This window comes from Cebidichthys violaceus, unplaced genomic scaffold, assembly GCF_023349555.1.
Source record: "Cebidichthys violaceus isolate CVI_PGR_0920_01 unplaced genomic scaffold, fCebVio1.0.p SCAF_2, whole genome shotgun sequence".
In the NCBI taxonomy this organism is placed as follows: Eukaryota; Metazoa; Chordata; class Actinopteri; order Perciformes; family Stichaeidae; genus Cebidichthys; species Cebidichthys violaceus.
This window is the reverse complement of record NW_027176372.1, coordinates 23,222,270-23,238,487: the sequence shown is the minus strand read 5'-3', so window position 1 is coordinate 23,238,487 and position 16,218 is coordinate 23,222,270. Positions and strand designations below refer to the sequence as shown.

The following is a 16,218-nucleotide window of genomic DNA, read 5'->3' as shown; positions in this document are numbered from 1 at the left end:
AGAGGTTAAAAAGGAGGTAACATATTTGGGGATTGTTATTTTCAGGCATAAAACATCATCTGGCAATATGAATATTTGGATTAATAGAGACAAGTGTAAGTGTTAAATAGAGATATCACAATCTTAGGGAGAGTTTATCAATTATTTACCCGGCATGCCTTCTCCTTATCCTCATCAACGAGAATGATTAAATCAATGAATAATGTATGTTTTAAATTCATATGGAGATACAAATGTCATTACATTAGAAAGGATGATATGGTTATACATCAAGACTGATTTGAGAGAGAAAGAGAGAGAGAGAGAGAGAAAGAGAGAAAGAAAGAGAGAGCGAGAGAGAAAGAGAGAGAGAGGGAGAGAGAGAGAGAGAGACAGAGAGAGAGAGAGAGAGAGAGAGAGAGAGAGAGAGAGAGAGAGAGAGAGAGAGAGAGAGAGAGAGAGAGATTTTTGATTTTTTAAAAAAACCTTTTATTGATCCAGAACAGATTACGGTCACGTCATGAATTCAAATAAATAAGAAATAAAACAACTCCTCCAACCACAGAAACATACATATCAAACATGAAACTCATCTTTTTACTTCAGTCATCAGTCAAAGTTGAACTTTCAACCTGAACTAAAGATCAAAAAGTACAACAGACTCAAGAAAAGTCTTAGATTTCATCGACCAATAGTTTACAATCCGTTAGACCGGATCGTCCCCTGAAGGCACCGCGGTTCATCGGTTCCCATCAGCAGACTTCTTCTTCTTTAACGTCGTCCAGCAAGACCAGGTCTGTGTCCGATCCGTAGTCCGGTTCCCCGTCTTGTGGACGACCCCCAGAAGCTGAGCTGGATGGAGCGAAGCAGCTTCCAGAGCTTCTTCTGGCTCCAGCCTGCAGCTGTTTAAAGCGACGCTCACACCTCCATGAGGAGACGCTGCCCAGAGCATCTCAGTGGCTTTGACTTCAGTGGAGACTTCAGGTACTGAGGCCCGGTTCTGTCCATCTCTCCACCGGTGATGTTCAACGGTGTGATGTTGAGGCTCTGCTTTGAGGGGTCAGAGCAGAGAGACAGAGAGCAGGACAGAGACACAAACACTGTGGAGACCATGATCATCAGGGTTTCGTCTGTTGAACAGTTCTACCTTTCTGTGCTTTGTAAAGGAGAGTGATCTGCTTTCTGAGGCGGAAACGCTTCTTCTCCTCCAGAAGGTGCCTCCATGTGTGGACTGATCGAAGGAATTTGGTGACGTCACTGAAGTAATCACTTATTCTGACAGATTTCTTATTAAATGTTTGATCCAGATATGAGTTGATTTCTTCCAGTGTATACAGGTCTATGTTTATGCTGGAGGTTCCACTAGCAGACATGTTTACCTCAGAGTCATGCTCCATGTCCTCCCCACCGGACACCTGGCTGTTGGACCCACTGGGTTCATCACGTGTGGAGGCTGCCTCCTCCACGCTGTCCTCTGGCTCCGGTCGCTCAGTCCGAGAGCTGCTGTCCTCCGCAACGTCAGCCTGCTCTGGACCAGCAGCCTGACCTTGGTCAGCTTCAGCTGTCGGCCCTTTACTGCTGCCTGCTCCACTTTCCCTGATTCCTTCGTCTGCTCCTGCTGTCAGTGCTTCCTCTGCTACTTTCCTTCCCTCTGTTGTGAGACTCAGAACAGCTGAGTTGTCATCAATAATTTTTTCTCCGCCTGAATTAGCTCTCTGTTCCCCGACCTGATTGTTTGTCTGCCCGCTGTGTTCCTCCTCGGTCGGCGGATCATCGCCCCCCCCCCCCTCGGAGCAGCGACCTCCGCCGGCTCGTCATTCAGCGGAGCCCGGGTGTGATCGAGCTCCTCCGCCGGTACGGCCCCCGGCTCGGGGCGCCCTTCGGCCGGCCTGCGAGGACAAGCGGCCCGCTTGTGCCCCACATCCCCACACTCAAAGCACCTGATGCTACCTGTGCTAGCGTACAGCATGTAGTGTCCCTCCCCGTGTTTCACCCTAAAAGAGACCTCCAGCGTCTGAGAAGGACCGGTAAGGAACATGAACACCTGTCTCCTGAAGGACTGGACATGTTTCAGTTTATCGTCTTTACAGCCCAGACCCACAGTTTTGAAGCTGCTCGCCAGCTTCCCGAAGCGCTGCAGCTCCCGCTCCAACACCTGGTTGGAGATGAACGGGGGAACACCGGAGACGGTGACCCGGGTGGAGGGCACTGCGAGCGGGGAAACCTGCAGATACGCGCCGTTCAGCGTGACGCCGCTCGATATTAAATCCGCCACAAAACGCTCCTCTTTTAGAAACACCACCACACCTCTGTTCATCCTGGAGGCATAGCTCAGGTTAACGTGTCCCACACGGTCCCCCACAGCCAGGAGAACCGCCTCTACCGGGACACACGGGTCGGGCTGAACCCGAACTCCATGTCTCAGCGACAGGGACGGCGTCTCAGAGGACGCCATCCCCGACAAGAAACACGGTTTTCTGTCCGCCAAAATACCACTGATCACACAAAAATATCACCACAAGTCAATCACACAGTGAACTATGGATGAAAAAAGATGAAACGTTTGAAAAAAATCACCAAACATTTAGCAACGCTCACCACGCTCTCTACCACCACGCTCTCCACCAGAGAGAGAGAGAGAGAGAGAGAGAGAGAGAGAGAGACAGAGAGAGAGAAAGAGAGAGAAACAGAGAGAGAGAGAGACAGAGAGAGACAGAGAGAGAGAAAGAGACAGAGAAGAGAGAGAGAGAGAGAGAGAGAGAGAGAGAGAGAGAGAGGGAGAGAGGGAGAGAGAGAGAAAGAGAGAGAGAGAGAAAGAGAGAGAGAGAGAGGGAGAGAGGGAGAGAGAGAGAGAGAGAGAAAGAGAGAGAGAGAGACACAGAGAGAAAGAGAGAGAGACAGCGAGAGAGAGACAGAGAGAGAGACAGAGAGAGAGAAAGAGAGGGAGAGAGGGAGAGAGAGAGAGAGAGAGACAGAGAGAGACAGAGAGAGAGAAAGAGACAGCGAAAGAGAGAGAGAGAGGGAGAGAGAGAGAGAGAGAGAGAGAGAGAGAGAGAGAGAGAGAGCTCTCGTTCTATCCCTCAGTTTACACTTTAGCCTGTGAGGAGAACTCATGAGACGCTGTGCACACATCCCCCTTAAAATATTGATGTCCTACTGCTAAAAATGACAGCGATCTGTCAGTCAGTTAACAGGAAACAGTGAGCAGAATCATAATCGTGTTTAGCTTTTGAAGTATTAACATTAATGTGTGCCAGGCGACTGCTTTAGAGCAGAAACGCTCATTGTCACTGCGTTCACTGCAGGGTGTGATTATGGGTTCTCTAGAACTACTGCACCTCTCCCCAAAATCCATCAAAGGAACGTTTGGCCTCTATCCCACGACTGAGCTGACCACACTAACTGTTTGGGTGTTCTACAAACCTTTTCTTTGTCTGTTTTACTGCCAGTAAAACTGACGTTTTTTAGGCGACCAAAATGGTTACAGTTGACTTTCATGAACTGAAAAACAGAAAAACAAGGCCCTTGGTGTCCTAAAAGTCCTTCTTTGCTCTTTCACTTCTGGCAGGTTTGTCTTTTGGTGCTTCTGCTGTCGTATCCTGTGGGCCGGGCCTGTCGGTGCACTGGCTGATTTATCTAAGGGCTTCTCAGTCGCTGCTGTCAGGATCAGTGCCTGGTGTACTCAGCCTGTACTGGAGCCTATCAGATTCTGTGTTATTAGAGGCTTGCGCTTTATTTGTCGATGGGATTTGGGCGCAGTAATGTGGTATCTCCCCCTCTACTCAATGTCAGATAATCAGAATATCTGCCAACGCTCTAGTGCTCCACTGTTCTCTTTCAGCTACTGACTAGCGTTGCAGCTGTTTTTAGTTTGTGTAATCATTTCAAAAGCATTCGGTATTGATAAGTCCTGACGTTACGGCTGTTTTCTATCGGTACTTTTTAATGTTTTGGTGTAATTTATTGTCACGCTGCAGCGGGCATCTCATCTGCCCTCTCTGCTGAGAGCTCCTCCAACTACACACACTCAAAGAAACACACACACACACACACACACACACACACACACACACAGAACTGAGTCAGCTCCAGAGGAGGCCGCGGTGGAGAACCATGGGTGAAGGGAACATTATTGGAGTTGGTGACAATTTTGTTGCTCGTTACCGCAGTAAAACATTCGCGAGTGAAAAGCCAATACTCCATCAATACATCTGTTCAACAAGCATGAACAGATAAACGGAAGCGAAACCCAATTCCGTCGTCTCTGTCCACAGTCCCTCGTCTGCCGGCGCTTTGTTTAAACAAACACAGCAGAAAGCTGGGCTGAAAGCAGGCGAGAACAAACGCTGTCGGTCTGCTTGTCTTGGTTTGTTCTGATCAACTTCTCAGCTGGCTGAGACTGAGCAGGACAGAAGGGATGACTGATGCCATCTGGGTTTATCAGTACTGATTATTATCATGTGTAATATTTATTTTATCAACATTTTAGATTTGTTTTTAAAATTCTATTCATGTTTTGAAAAGCAATTGTTTAGTCAAACAGAACAGAGTATTGCTAAAAGTAGCTCTTTGTAATATTAAAGTCCTGAAGATGCCGATCAGAGGGAGGGGTGAGTGGAGGGGTGAGTGGAGGGGTGCTTCTTGTAATATGTTAAGAAGGCGACTAACTAGCTGTTACACTTACTAATCCACAGAGTTGATGTTTCTACTATACGTTCAAGTTGCCACCCTCTTCCTGGATCCCTCTGAAGTCTACGTGAATCACGTGACGGTCAAACATTTTGAACTTCCGTCGACGCGACTCTCTCTTTTCATGGCTCTGATGTAACAATAGAACATAACCAACCAACAGTTGAACAAACTAACAGCACATTTTCATAACTGACATTGTTACATCTGGAACACTTTCTCATTACAGCTGTTTCGTGACTGTTTATTTGTGTTGCAGTTAGTCTTTTCCTTTGGGAATCAAGTTTTCTTATTATTCATTTCATTTTATTTTTACAATTTCTTTGCTCCAGCTTTCGTTTATGGCATCTTAAAGTCTTCTGATTTGTAATCTCTATCATTGAATGTGTTGTGTTTTGTCCTATAGCTGTGGTTTTAACTGTATTGGAAGTTTTCAGTGCAGCAGTCTCTCATAGTGGTATCACTTTACTAACGTAAATGACCTGACTACTTCTCCCACTATTGTTTATGTTTTACTGTGTCAAAGAAACATACGAGACGCAGACAATGTCCAAACTACTCAGATGAATAACCAATAATAACCAAATAATACGTCAACAAGTGGATGTGAGGCATAAATAGATTTATTGTCCACGTTTCAAGAAAAACAGAAATACAAAAAAAAAACTACCATTGTAAACAATTATGGTTGGACACAAGTCGACACAACAAATAAAATGACAACACGTGTTTTAAAAACATTTTCCCCATCAATATTTAATACAAGCCTGCAGATATTATCAGTGTATCAAAGGAACCGCCGGCTTCCTCGTCTCTTCAGCGCAGATGGGAACGAACACAAACGAGCACGGGTAATGTTTCACGGACTATTCATACAGTTACAATGACTGAAAGGAATCATTTCCACAGGAATCAGTATTTCATTGATCAGAGTGTGTGTGTACAGCTGGTGATCACTGTACAAACGTCTTCACTGTACAGATCATTGTAAAAACAATGTGAGGTGTGGCGTAGCGGGTTGAAAAACCTCCAGACCAGCTGGGGAACGTTCTCCTGCCCCACGTTCAGTGCATTCTTTGTTTAACATACTGGAAATGGCTCATACGTTACATTCAATATTTATATAAAATATTTCTTTTGTGGCAGAGGCAACACAGAAAACACCAATGCAGAATAAAAGAGCAGACTGGATGAAAACTTGATGTAAAAATGTTCTTTGCTGCAAGTGGGATGCATGAATTATCATCAATATGAGATCAAGCTATCGGCATGAAATGCATGCTGCTGATGCCAATGCACGTTTGAAAAGAGAAAAGGCATAACAGGGTCGATTCACCCTCCCGAGGTCTTCGGTGAAACTTCCCCATTGTACACACAAAACCCCCCCCCCCCATAAAATCAATGTAATCCTTATTTTTGTAAAAATTCAAAGCCTTTAGCTGCACATTGCTTCTTGCCACACAATGTTCCCATAAGACACCGAAGCTCAGGGCCGGGGACGGAGACATTAAGAACGGCCATAAACCAGCTGTGGTCCTCCTCAGTTTAATCTCATCATCGTGAGACGCATAACGAGTCTTTGTTCCTCATACGCTGCCTATTTTAGTTTGATTCTAAATATCTATCTTCAGAACATGAACACTCATTGCTGCGGTGTTTTGCAATACATCTCCCACACTTTTTCCATTTATCGGGATGATGTTGTTTTGTCTAAATAAATAAATTCTGCTACTGTCTGACTAGGACAAACGCTTTTTGAGCACAGTGTAGTGATTCCTGTTAGCATACAACAGCAACATTTCAGACGTACTGTCGAATGGTTAATGGGAGTTGTAGTTATTGGATTTAATTATTTAATCTGTTATAAATTAAGTTGGCCAAACTCTATTTCCCAATATAATACTAGCTTAATATTCAGCTCAGAATCCTCAGCTTTCAGAAAGAAGACAGATGTCCTCCGTGAGAAATTAAACCGAGCAATGAAAGCTAGTGGAACAAAATCCAAAGCGTAAGCGGGGCACGGCTTCAGCTCCGGACCGATGGATGTCTTTTGGAAGCCGACATTCGTCTCCGTTAGAGGAGCTGCGGCGCCGCATGAAGGGGCTTCTGCACCGGACTTCCTCCATTGCCGTTGTGGTCGCTGCTTGGGCGACACATGCACACATTGGGATTTCTAATGAATACTAATTATTTTTTTAAACACAACGGAGAAATCTGGACACAAATCAAGGACTGTTTTTAATGAGATGAATTAAGTTTAGTCGAAAACAGTTTGTGGGTGTCTGGCATCGTTCCCTTGAATATACTCACAACAACGTATGCTGCTTCTGTAGTTGATGCGTGCATGCGGTAATGTCACTGTTGGTGTTTTCCAGAGGGGCGAGCTTGGCCACGGCGCCGCTCGTGGCCAGCGGGTGGCCCGCGGCGAGGCCGTGGCTGTTCTCCTGCAGCGGCCACATCTCCTGCCAGGTGAGCGACGGATGGTGAGGCGGGTGACCGCTGAGCAGAGGCCTCTTCTGCCGGTAGTTGGCCCACACCTGCAGGATGGTCTCTTTGAAAGGCCGCGTGGTCAGAGTGTACAGGATGGGGTTAAGGGCGCTGTTGATGGGCAGAATAAATATGACCACCCATGAGCTGATGGTGCCTGCCGAGAAAGAAGAGACGCAGGGAGGGAGAAGTGAAACAGGGCTGGCATATGTAGTCCCTTTTTAATTTCAACAGGGTTATGAGTTGGGAGAATACTTCAACATAAACCCTTTTATCAAATCTATTCATATAATAAATGAGAACGTCTTTCAGGGGACGTAATTAGGAAGCCACAGCTCAGCAGGTTTATGTATATGATGGATTCTGCACAACACTAATGGGCCATTTGGGTATAGAGCGCAAACGGCATTAAGGTTGTAGTTGAATGCTCTTCATACAGCGATAAACACCTTTTAAACTCAGTGGGAATACCTGCTAGACTGGCCCACTGGTGGGCCTCAGAGCACCATCTAGGTGCGATATCGTGATACCCAATTTCATCATCTATATTGATAATAACAAGCATGTACTATATGCAACTTTCACCACAAAATCTGATTGATTTGCTCTTAATTGAATGAGAAAATACTTTGTCTAGTACTTAAGTCAGATAAGAGTATATAGTTATTTCATAGAGACTATTTATTTACTAGAAAATCGTGTTATATTGTGACATATATATTGTTATCGCGATATGAAATGACCTATCGGGTTCATATCGTACAGCACTAGCCTGAGAAAATTGTGTACAAAATGGATTCTTTTTTTGCAATCAGATGTGGGCCATTAATAACACAAGGTTGAGAAGCTCTGTGCTACACTACTTTGAAATGTAACAACATGCAGAAAATGCAATACTTCAAAGTCACACCCCTCTCTTTAATAAGCACTCAAAACTAAAACATTAGAATATAGATTACTCCTGTTTCATGCCATCGTGTCACTGCTCCTCATAAAAGCTGAGAGCAATGAAGGACTGCTACAAAACACGCATCATAAATGGAATGAAGATAGAGCCACATTGCTAGCCTACTGGGGGGGGGGGGGGTTGTGTCTGATGCTCAAAACGTGAGTATTCCTTTAGATGGTTTTAGCACTTCTACTGTACCGGGAATCTCCACCTGCAGCAGTGACAGGATCTTGAGGATGAAAATGGGGATCCAGCAGAGGGAGTCGGTGATGACGATCGAGAAGAACCTCTTGGCGATGGTGACCTCTTTCTTGATGTGGTTGCTGTATTTAGTGGTCTGAGTCCCCGTTCTCTGGATGTTGTAGAACATGCTTGCATAGGCTAAGACAATGATGAGGAACGCCACCAGGTTCAGACCTGCGAGAGAGAGATTTGGTTAATTTCTGTTAAAAGCAAGAGTTTTAAAAGGACTATTGGAAGATCAAATGCCCACCCAGGAATATGACGATGGAGTAAACATGAGCCCAAAGTGTCTCTGGCTGCTCCGAGTGCAGCGGGAAGCAAACCCCATTGGTCCCGTAGAAGTTGCGAAACAGCCCCTTGCAGACCAGCGGCAGAATGGCAATAACAAAGCCAAACAGCCATATCCCCAAAAGGATGGTGACAGTTCGTCTCCATCCAGGCGTCAAGTAGTGGAAAGGGTAGACGATGCAGATGTATTTCTCCAGCGTGAGGTAAGTGAGGAGAAGGACGGACACCTCAGTGGACAGCATGGCCAAAGAGCCGATGACCTGACACTGACTGCTGTCCATCCAGGCCTGAGCGTGCCGGTTGTACTCGCCGCGGAACTTCAGATCATACGCGCCGATCATGAAGAGGTAGATACCCATCAGTCCGTCGGCACCTGCAGGGGTGGAGAGTTACAAATTACAGAATGTGCAGCATATTCAGAGGATTTACCGACCGTAGAGATGTCTGGCTTATACACGACCCTGGAAGGACGCATTCAGATCTAGGAGAGGTTTAAAGTGAAACTTCACCCCGAGGTCTGAGCCGGACTCCATCCGCTTTAACACGTTCATTCAGACGCAATTTGGGGTTCGGCGTCTTGCCCAGGGACACATCGACGAGGACTACTAGCGGAGCCGGGAATCGACCTTCTGATCGAAGGACGCCGCCGCTCCACCAGTGAGTCACGGTCGCCCCAAAACAGTAAATGCCATGTTGAGTCATTTCCAACTCTTGAAATGCCAATTTTAATGACTTTAGTAAGAAATGTCAATATTAAACTCCAGCATTGATGCGTTTCATCCAAGTGCAGTCATTTAGTTTACAGCTTAACTGTGCAGTACCCATTTCATTGAACTAACCGTTTGGCTACTGTTGACACCTCCAGCGTGGCTCATGAAGAAACTTCAGCACAATGACGGCTGAATTTATTTGAAGGTAAAATATGAACACCCAGACTTTCTCCTGAAGCAGCTCTCCTTGAAGGGAACCACAGTGGCTTTACTTAGCGGTGACAGCAGAAGAAGCAAAACTCCATGCACACGTGGATCTTCAAAGGCTTTCGGTCTCTGATGATAACAATAAAATAAAAAGGAACCACTAGATGCTCTCACATTAAGCTACACCTTCATATGTTCTGATCAATAAAGGGAGAGAAATGACAGCAGCGAGTGCAGAGAGCATCGTGCTTTGATGTCGAGGAAGAAAGACCGGCAGAACCAAACTCAATGCATTAGAACTAAAAACACATTTTACATGCTGAATATAGACAAATTCAAAACCAATACCCGCTGCCCAGTGCTTCATAAGTGGCACATTTGCACTCATGCTTCAGATCAACTCAACCACAATAATCCTACCTCAATAGATATATATATAGTTTATTATCAGCAGGGACTGGATTATTATGGTAATAATAACTGCCAGTCATTCCTGATTACACTCCGGTCAGATGTATTCATGATGGGACGTGTGCACAGAAAGATTGCACCTGCTCACGACTGGTGTTGCTGCCGTGGCGTACCTGCTGGGAAATATTGTATTACCTGTGCTTGGAAGACAAAATAAATAGTTTCTTTTTGGCCGCTAGCTTGTTGTCTCCCCGCTTTTGTTTCAGTTTATGAGCCAGGCTGTGACTATATATATATATATATATATATATATATATATATATATATATATATATATATATATATATATATATATATATGGATAAATAATCGTGTGTGCATACTTACACGATGTAAAGGAATGCAACTTATATAGGGCTTTATACTGTACACCTAGTGTAAAGACTGGATATGCACATTTCTGCTTTCATGCATATACTGTTTGCATTAAATCTTCACAGATGTTTTATTTGACTCCTCTTCTCTCACTGTTTCGCTGACAGTTTGTCCGAGCTGAAACTGAACTCGCAGTTTAATTCCTTCGAGGAATTCTCCTCTGCTTCATCAGTGGCTACTTGATGTTAAATACTACGGTAAATACATCACTCACACCCTCTTGATAATAGTTCCTTTGATATGGAATCATGCCAACGCTCTTCAAAGAGCTTTTTTTTTTTTAAATTACACACACACACACACACACACACACACACACACACACACACACACACACACACACACACACACACACACACACACACACACACACACACACACCATCAAAGACTCCCTGCATGTTTTTTATCTTCATATTGGTCCTGTGAAAATTGAACGGGACAGCTTTGTTGTGCATAACCAGGATAATTCTCAAATTCACAGCTGACGCATAACTCCATAACTCAAATCTTTTCATAATTTTGTGTCCCCCCCCCCCCCCCGTGAAGCCGTTTTTAGAATTGATATTCAATCATTTACTTATGACATACATTCAGTGTTCTCTTATATGAAATATGAAGTTGTTGGAGAAAAATAACTTTTAGAACGATCAGTTCTTATGGTTTAACATACGAGGCTCCGTGAAGTCTGTGGCTCCTGTGTGAACTCTCCTCACACTCGCTATCTCAGATGTTCCTCGTTTAGCAGTCGCCGTGACCTTCTGTAAGGGGTGATTGTATATCTTACTAAACGTCAAGATGACGTCTGCTTGTGCGGAACGGGAGAAGAACGAGTTCGAGACAATGTCACGTAGCTTTATGCAAATGATTCCGTGTCGGCGCACTTGTGTGTTATCCGCAGTGTAAATATCAGAGACTCAGAGACAGACCTCTGAGCAGCCTTGATGCACGACTCGTATGTGTTTCAACTCTGTCTCCTTCTTGCAGTACATCAAAGTAAAAGACTAAAGTTGACATCTGGCCATCTGTTGATTTACTATTAATTAGAAAAATTAAAACAAAATGAGAAATAACTTATAGAAACGGTGTTTGGAAAGAAAAGGATAAATAAAGAGACGGTGAATAATAATGAGTGATGCATGTGTGAAATGACGGTGACTCTTTGTTTACGACTCGACCCACTTCTTTAATCGCTAGATTAAAAGCAACATTCAGACCCGTCCTGCGTACGCAGGGAGACATCAGTTAATTAAACTTCAGCTCGGTTTTTGTCTGCATCTCAGCCACCAGAAATGAGTGCAGTGCTGAAAACAATACACACTGACATTCTATTCCGCAATTCTTTTTAAAAAAGGTCAACGTATGAGATAATGAATAATAACACGTCATCGTGGAGGCAGCAGGAAAGAGAGCTGATGTCGGCTATAACTTAGAATTTCTGATTTGCATATTCGGAGCTCTTAGCTCTCAATTGCTTTGAAACTCGTCAGTCCATATAGGCTCCTTTATATGGGACCAAAAGCTCAGCATAGGTACACATTAATGTGTTGTTAGGACATTTATTTCTGGATATATTTTGTGCTTCTATGCTGTCTCTCTGCTCCATAGAATGAGATTCTATGTTGGGACTAATAGCGTGTGCACATTACCGTAATGGTCGTTTTTCTTTTTGTTTTTTTATACCTGAATAGATCCATTTAGAGACTTCCTGTAGCAGCAGTTCATGTGCTTCATATTGTCTTCAACAGCATGCTGTCATGAATTCAATTTGCTCCTGCGACCTTTAATGAACACGGTGAGAGCCGCGCTGTGTGTAAACCCGGAGCAAACGCGCCAAAACTCGAAGGAGAGGCCGGAGAAAATTACTTCTATACCTTGATTTAGATTTACGGTCTCATTCACTAGTTTCAAGTCTTCTTCAATACAGCAAGATGTAAATTTTATAAATTATGGTCCATTTAGAGTCAAACGGACCATAAAGCGGATACGCCTCAGGACCGGCTTGTTTTGATTTACCAGAGCCGCATACAGCATCTCCATGTCGCTCCTCCACATTCAGCATGTGTCCTTATCTTGGCAGATGAGAGTGAGTACTATTCAATCAACGGCCGACTTGTTATCCGTGGGCAGTTTCTCCGGTTACATTTTACGCCATGAATTAATTTCTTTGTGAATTGTTTTCATTCAGAGAGGGGAAAAAATATCCCATCAAAGAGATCATCAATGCATGAGCGGGCCAGTGTGTGTAACGTAAAATCAAATGTTGGTGAAATGCACCGATAAGCACATCGGGAACTCATTTCAAATTTCTCCCATAACTTTTTTAAGCTTGTTTACTTCAGAATATTAAAAGTATTTTGCAGAATTTGTCACTTCTGATGTATCCATAATTCCTGACTACAGTCAGGTCAATAAACATAATGCCACAATTATAACAAATATGTTTTTAGGCTGCTAATACAGCCTCTTATTTGGCTAATGCTTGTTATGCGTATACATTGTAAGTCACGTTCTACGACGGTGAACAGTATTCTCTAGATGAAAAGCTATCGTCTCCACCTCAGCCCTCCTTTGAATGCAGCGTGACTCACAGCAGAGAGAGATGATGCACATGGCGTGGAGTTTGTTCTCCGACCGGATGTACGAGCGCATGCAGATGACGAAGACGTTGCCGAAGCAGGTGGTGGCGGAGACCACCCACACGAAGACCCTCAGCACGATGTTGGCCAGCAGGTCCTCGAAGGACGAGATGCCGTCAGTGTTGGGTTTGCAGCTGCGCACATGAGGAGCGTAGCCGCAGTACTGGAACTTCTTGAAGTAGCTGGGATTGTAGAGTAAAGAAAGAAAGAGTGTCAAGTTAAGCACAAGATAAGAGAGTCTATTTATGTATACATGTGCACGGTTTTGTGTTCTTGCAGCCTGGTGTGCACTCCGCACTCTTTCACAGGGTTTTTCTTTTCATGAATTGAGACAACAGAAAAGTTTGGCTGATTTTGATTCAAACTCTGGCAGCTGTGGGGCTTGAGAGGCATACTTAATCAAGGACACTATTTGGACAGAAATTGCTTTATTTCTTTGTCTTTCAAAGCTCTACCCGTTGCTTTGAGATGAATGCCGTCACCCGCTGTGCAGCGCAGGCGGATTACACGACGTGCATGGTGCTCACAGCGTTGAAAGAGTCACGCTAGCTGCTTTGAGCTAAATGCTAAAGTGAGCGTGCTAAAATGCTCACAATGCCTATAGTAACATGCTGCAGGTTACCATTATCATCATCTTAAGTTTACCGTTTAAGCATGCTAACTTTTGCTAGTTAGCGCTAAACACAAAATACAGCTGGGGCTGATGGACATTTCATTAATTTTGAACATTTTGCAATGCATTTGCAATGTAAATATCCTTTTTTTTTTTGTAAATGCTGTGAGCACCACAAATTAATTTCCATTCCCTTCCATTGTGTTGGTCCAGAGGCGGCAATCCCAGAGACAAATGCAAATAATCTGCATGGCTGGTTTGATTGAGAGAAGATGACATTTTATTTGAGCGAAACATCTTCCTGAAACTTCAATGAAGAGCCTTGAGGAGGTTCTGTGATTATACACCCAAGGCGAGGGAGATTCATTTTCACTCTGCTGCATCAATTCAAGGACCTGCATTGGTGTATCTAAGGCTGTTTTACCCACAGAGAAGATGGATTACACTAAGCTGGACTTAATCATCTTCCAGTCAGAAGACAGTAATACATGTGAAAGGCCTCCAGTCAAACGCGACAGTCCGTGCCAAAAGACGGGGATTAACAGTACGAACATAGAACACGACAATGGCGTACTTACATGTGAGTCAAGTATTTGAGAGGTTCAAACATCCTCCGCTGTATGTTTCCAATTTCTATCCCTTCTATGCTCCTTGAGAATATAAAGACATGTCAGTTGAGCGGCACACAAACAGAGACACGCTGTAATGTCTTCAAACGCACAATATGTGTTTAACCCCAAAGGTTCTCAACCGACACCTTATTGAAAAACATTTATGCTTGACGAAATGCATTTTCTTTTCTTTGTTAATCCAGATAGTGACGCCTGTCACAAGAAGAAAGAGCGCGTAATATCCGAATGACAATAAGGAACAAAGAACATATTTAAAATGTCATTAAAAAAAAAAATTTAAAAGTCATTTTTAGACATTACACACAGGCCTGAAATACATTACACACACTTTCACAATCAGGACCTTAGCACATACAATTCATTGAGTGATGTCAGAGCAAAGAACTGCCCATGGACAGGCGCCCCGTGCAGTTGGGGGTTCGGTGCCTTGCTCAAGGGCACCTAGGGCAGCGCCCTGGTTTATGAATTAGTCGCCCCGTGTGTAGCAACATATACTTACAGGGACTTAAGTTTATGCAACTTGTCGAAGTGGTCAACTTGGAGCTCCACGATGGGATTGTATGATATATTTCTAGAAGATAAGAAACCCTCAATTAGTCCCATTTATTATTGACATAATTTCTGCATGTCAGAATTTTTCACGCACACGCATATCTTAAAGATGTGTCCTTTATTCTTCCTCTTTAACTGGCATCTTATTATCCACCCACCACAACGTTGAGACTCCTACACCCTACCACTTAAAGTTGTCCTTTGGATTTTCACGAGATCGAAACGCAATTTATGTTCCTAATTATGTATCTGAAATAGTCATTCATGTATTAACAAACAGTAGATACATCTCTAGACAGTAGTTGTTACAAGTAGTGGCGGAGTCCGCCATTCCTGCAGTTTTATATCATTTATAAGAGCCACAGTGTTTACTGTTCACTCTCTTCACAATGTCTTACGTTACTGCTAATGCAAACAGAACATCCTGCTGCTCGGGGGGGGGGGGGGGGGGGGGGGGGACACATGGCGGCTTTTATTGTGAAGCAGCCACAGGAAAATGCGATGCGTTGGTCACCGTGGTCCGCACTAATCTAGGAGAGTTAATTTTGTATTTACTTTACTTTGAACCTCTATCTGCTCTAAACATACTTCCGATTCTATGGCTATTCTCTGACGGCAACAAGAGAAAGCTCCTACTAAATATTCATGGGATAGCAATGCTTGTACATACAGATCCGTACATCAGGGGTGTAATTGTGTAAGCAGAACTCACAGTTGCAGCAAATCCCCCAGCAAGACGAAGAGATTGGGAGGGATCGCCACCAGTCTGTTGCTGGATAGATCCCTGCACGAAGAAACAAAATCCAATCAGTTCGACAAAAACACAGAACAACAAACGATATTGATTGCTGGGTTTGACTGATTGTAACTCTTCCAATGTACAGGGTGAGGATTGTAAAATAAGGCACACTGAAAACAACACTCCAGCAGTGAATACTTGCTATATTCTGCTGTGGGTTACATGTTTAGAAGTGCTATGGTGACCTGCTAATTCATTGTTGGTTTTGTCAAAAGTTTTTGAAGAAAACTCTAAACTCCAACTTTAGTAACCTGCTGAATTCATCCTCTGGATAAATCCTAACAAATTTAACAAAAGTCCAACCTGTAGATTTTTTAAGAAACTTTTTTCCAAGGGGACATTTGGGGCTCTCAGACACTCAGCAAAACAATCCTTGGGCGCCAGAGATGTATCTACAAGCTGCCTTGAAGTGAAGAGTTATGTAGTTCTGGGACAAAATATTGGACAATAAGCCCCGCTAACCACAAATGACCATCCTCAGGCCTCACAGCTAACGAGGCACAAGAGAACAAATGGTCTTCATTAACAAAAACGACGACAGTGCCTTCACTCTGAAAGTGACATCGTTAGACTTGTGTTCTTAAAT

The 16,218-nt window shown here is 43.8% G+C and overlaps 1 protein-coding gene across 2 annotated transcripts in view; it reads right to left on the bottom strand.

The window, feature by feature from the left end:
* Positions 1-5,302: 5,302 nt before the first annotated feature.
* The window catches only part of rxfp1 (relaxin family peptide receptor 1), a 46,382-nt gene continuing 35,466 nt past the window's right edge, over positions 5,303-16,218 (bottom strand). The window contains exons 12-19 of one of the 2 annotated variants that reach the window (XM_068715215.1): positions 15,546-15,617; positions 14,781-14,852; positions 14,228-14,299; positions 12,989-13,218; positions 8,598-9,008; positions 8,303-8,521; positions 6,979-7,312; positions 5,303-6,811 (exon numbers count right to left, since the gene is read on the bottom strand). In XM_068715215.1, the coding sequence (XP_068571316.1) occupies positions 6,742-6,811; positions 6,979-7,312; positions 8,303-8,521; positions 8,598-9,008; positions 12,989-13,218; positions 14,228-14,299; positions 14,781-14,852; positions 15,546-15,617 (1,480 nt within the window). In that variant the 3' untranslated portion in view covers positions 5,303-6,741. The remainder of the gene's footprint in view (positions 6,812-6,978; positions 7,313-8,302; positions 8,522-8,597; positions 9,009-12,988; positions 13,219-14,227; positions 14,300-14,780; positions 14,853-15,545; positions 15,618-16,218) is intronic. The other variant, XM_068715216.1, reaches the window with a different exon arrangement.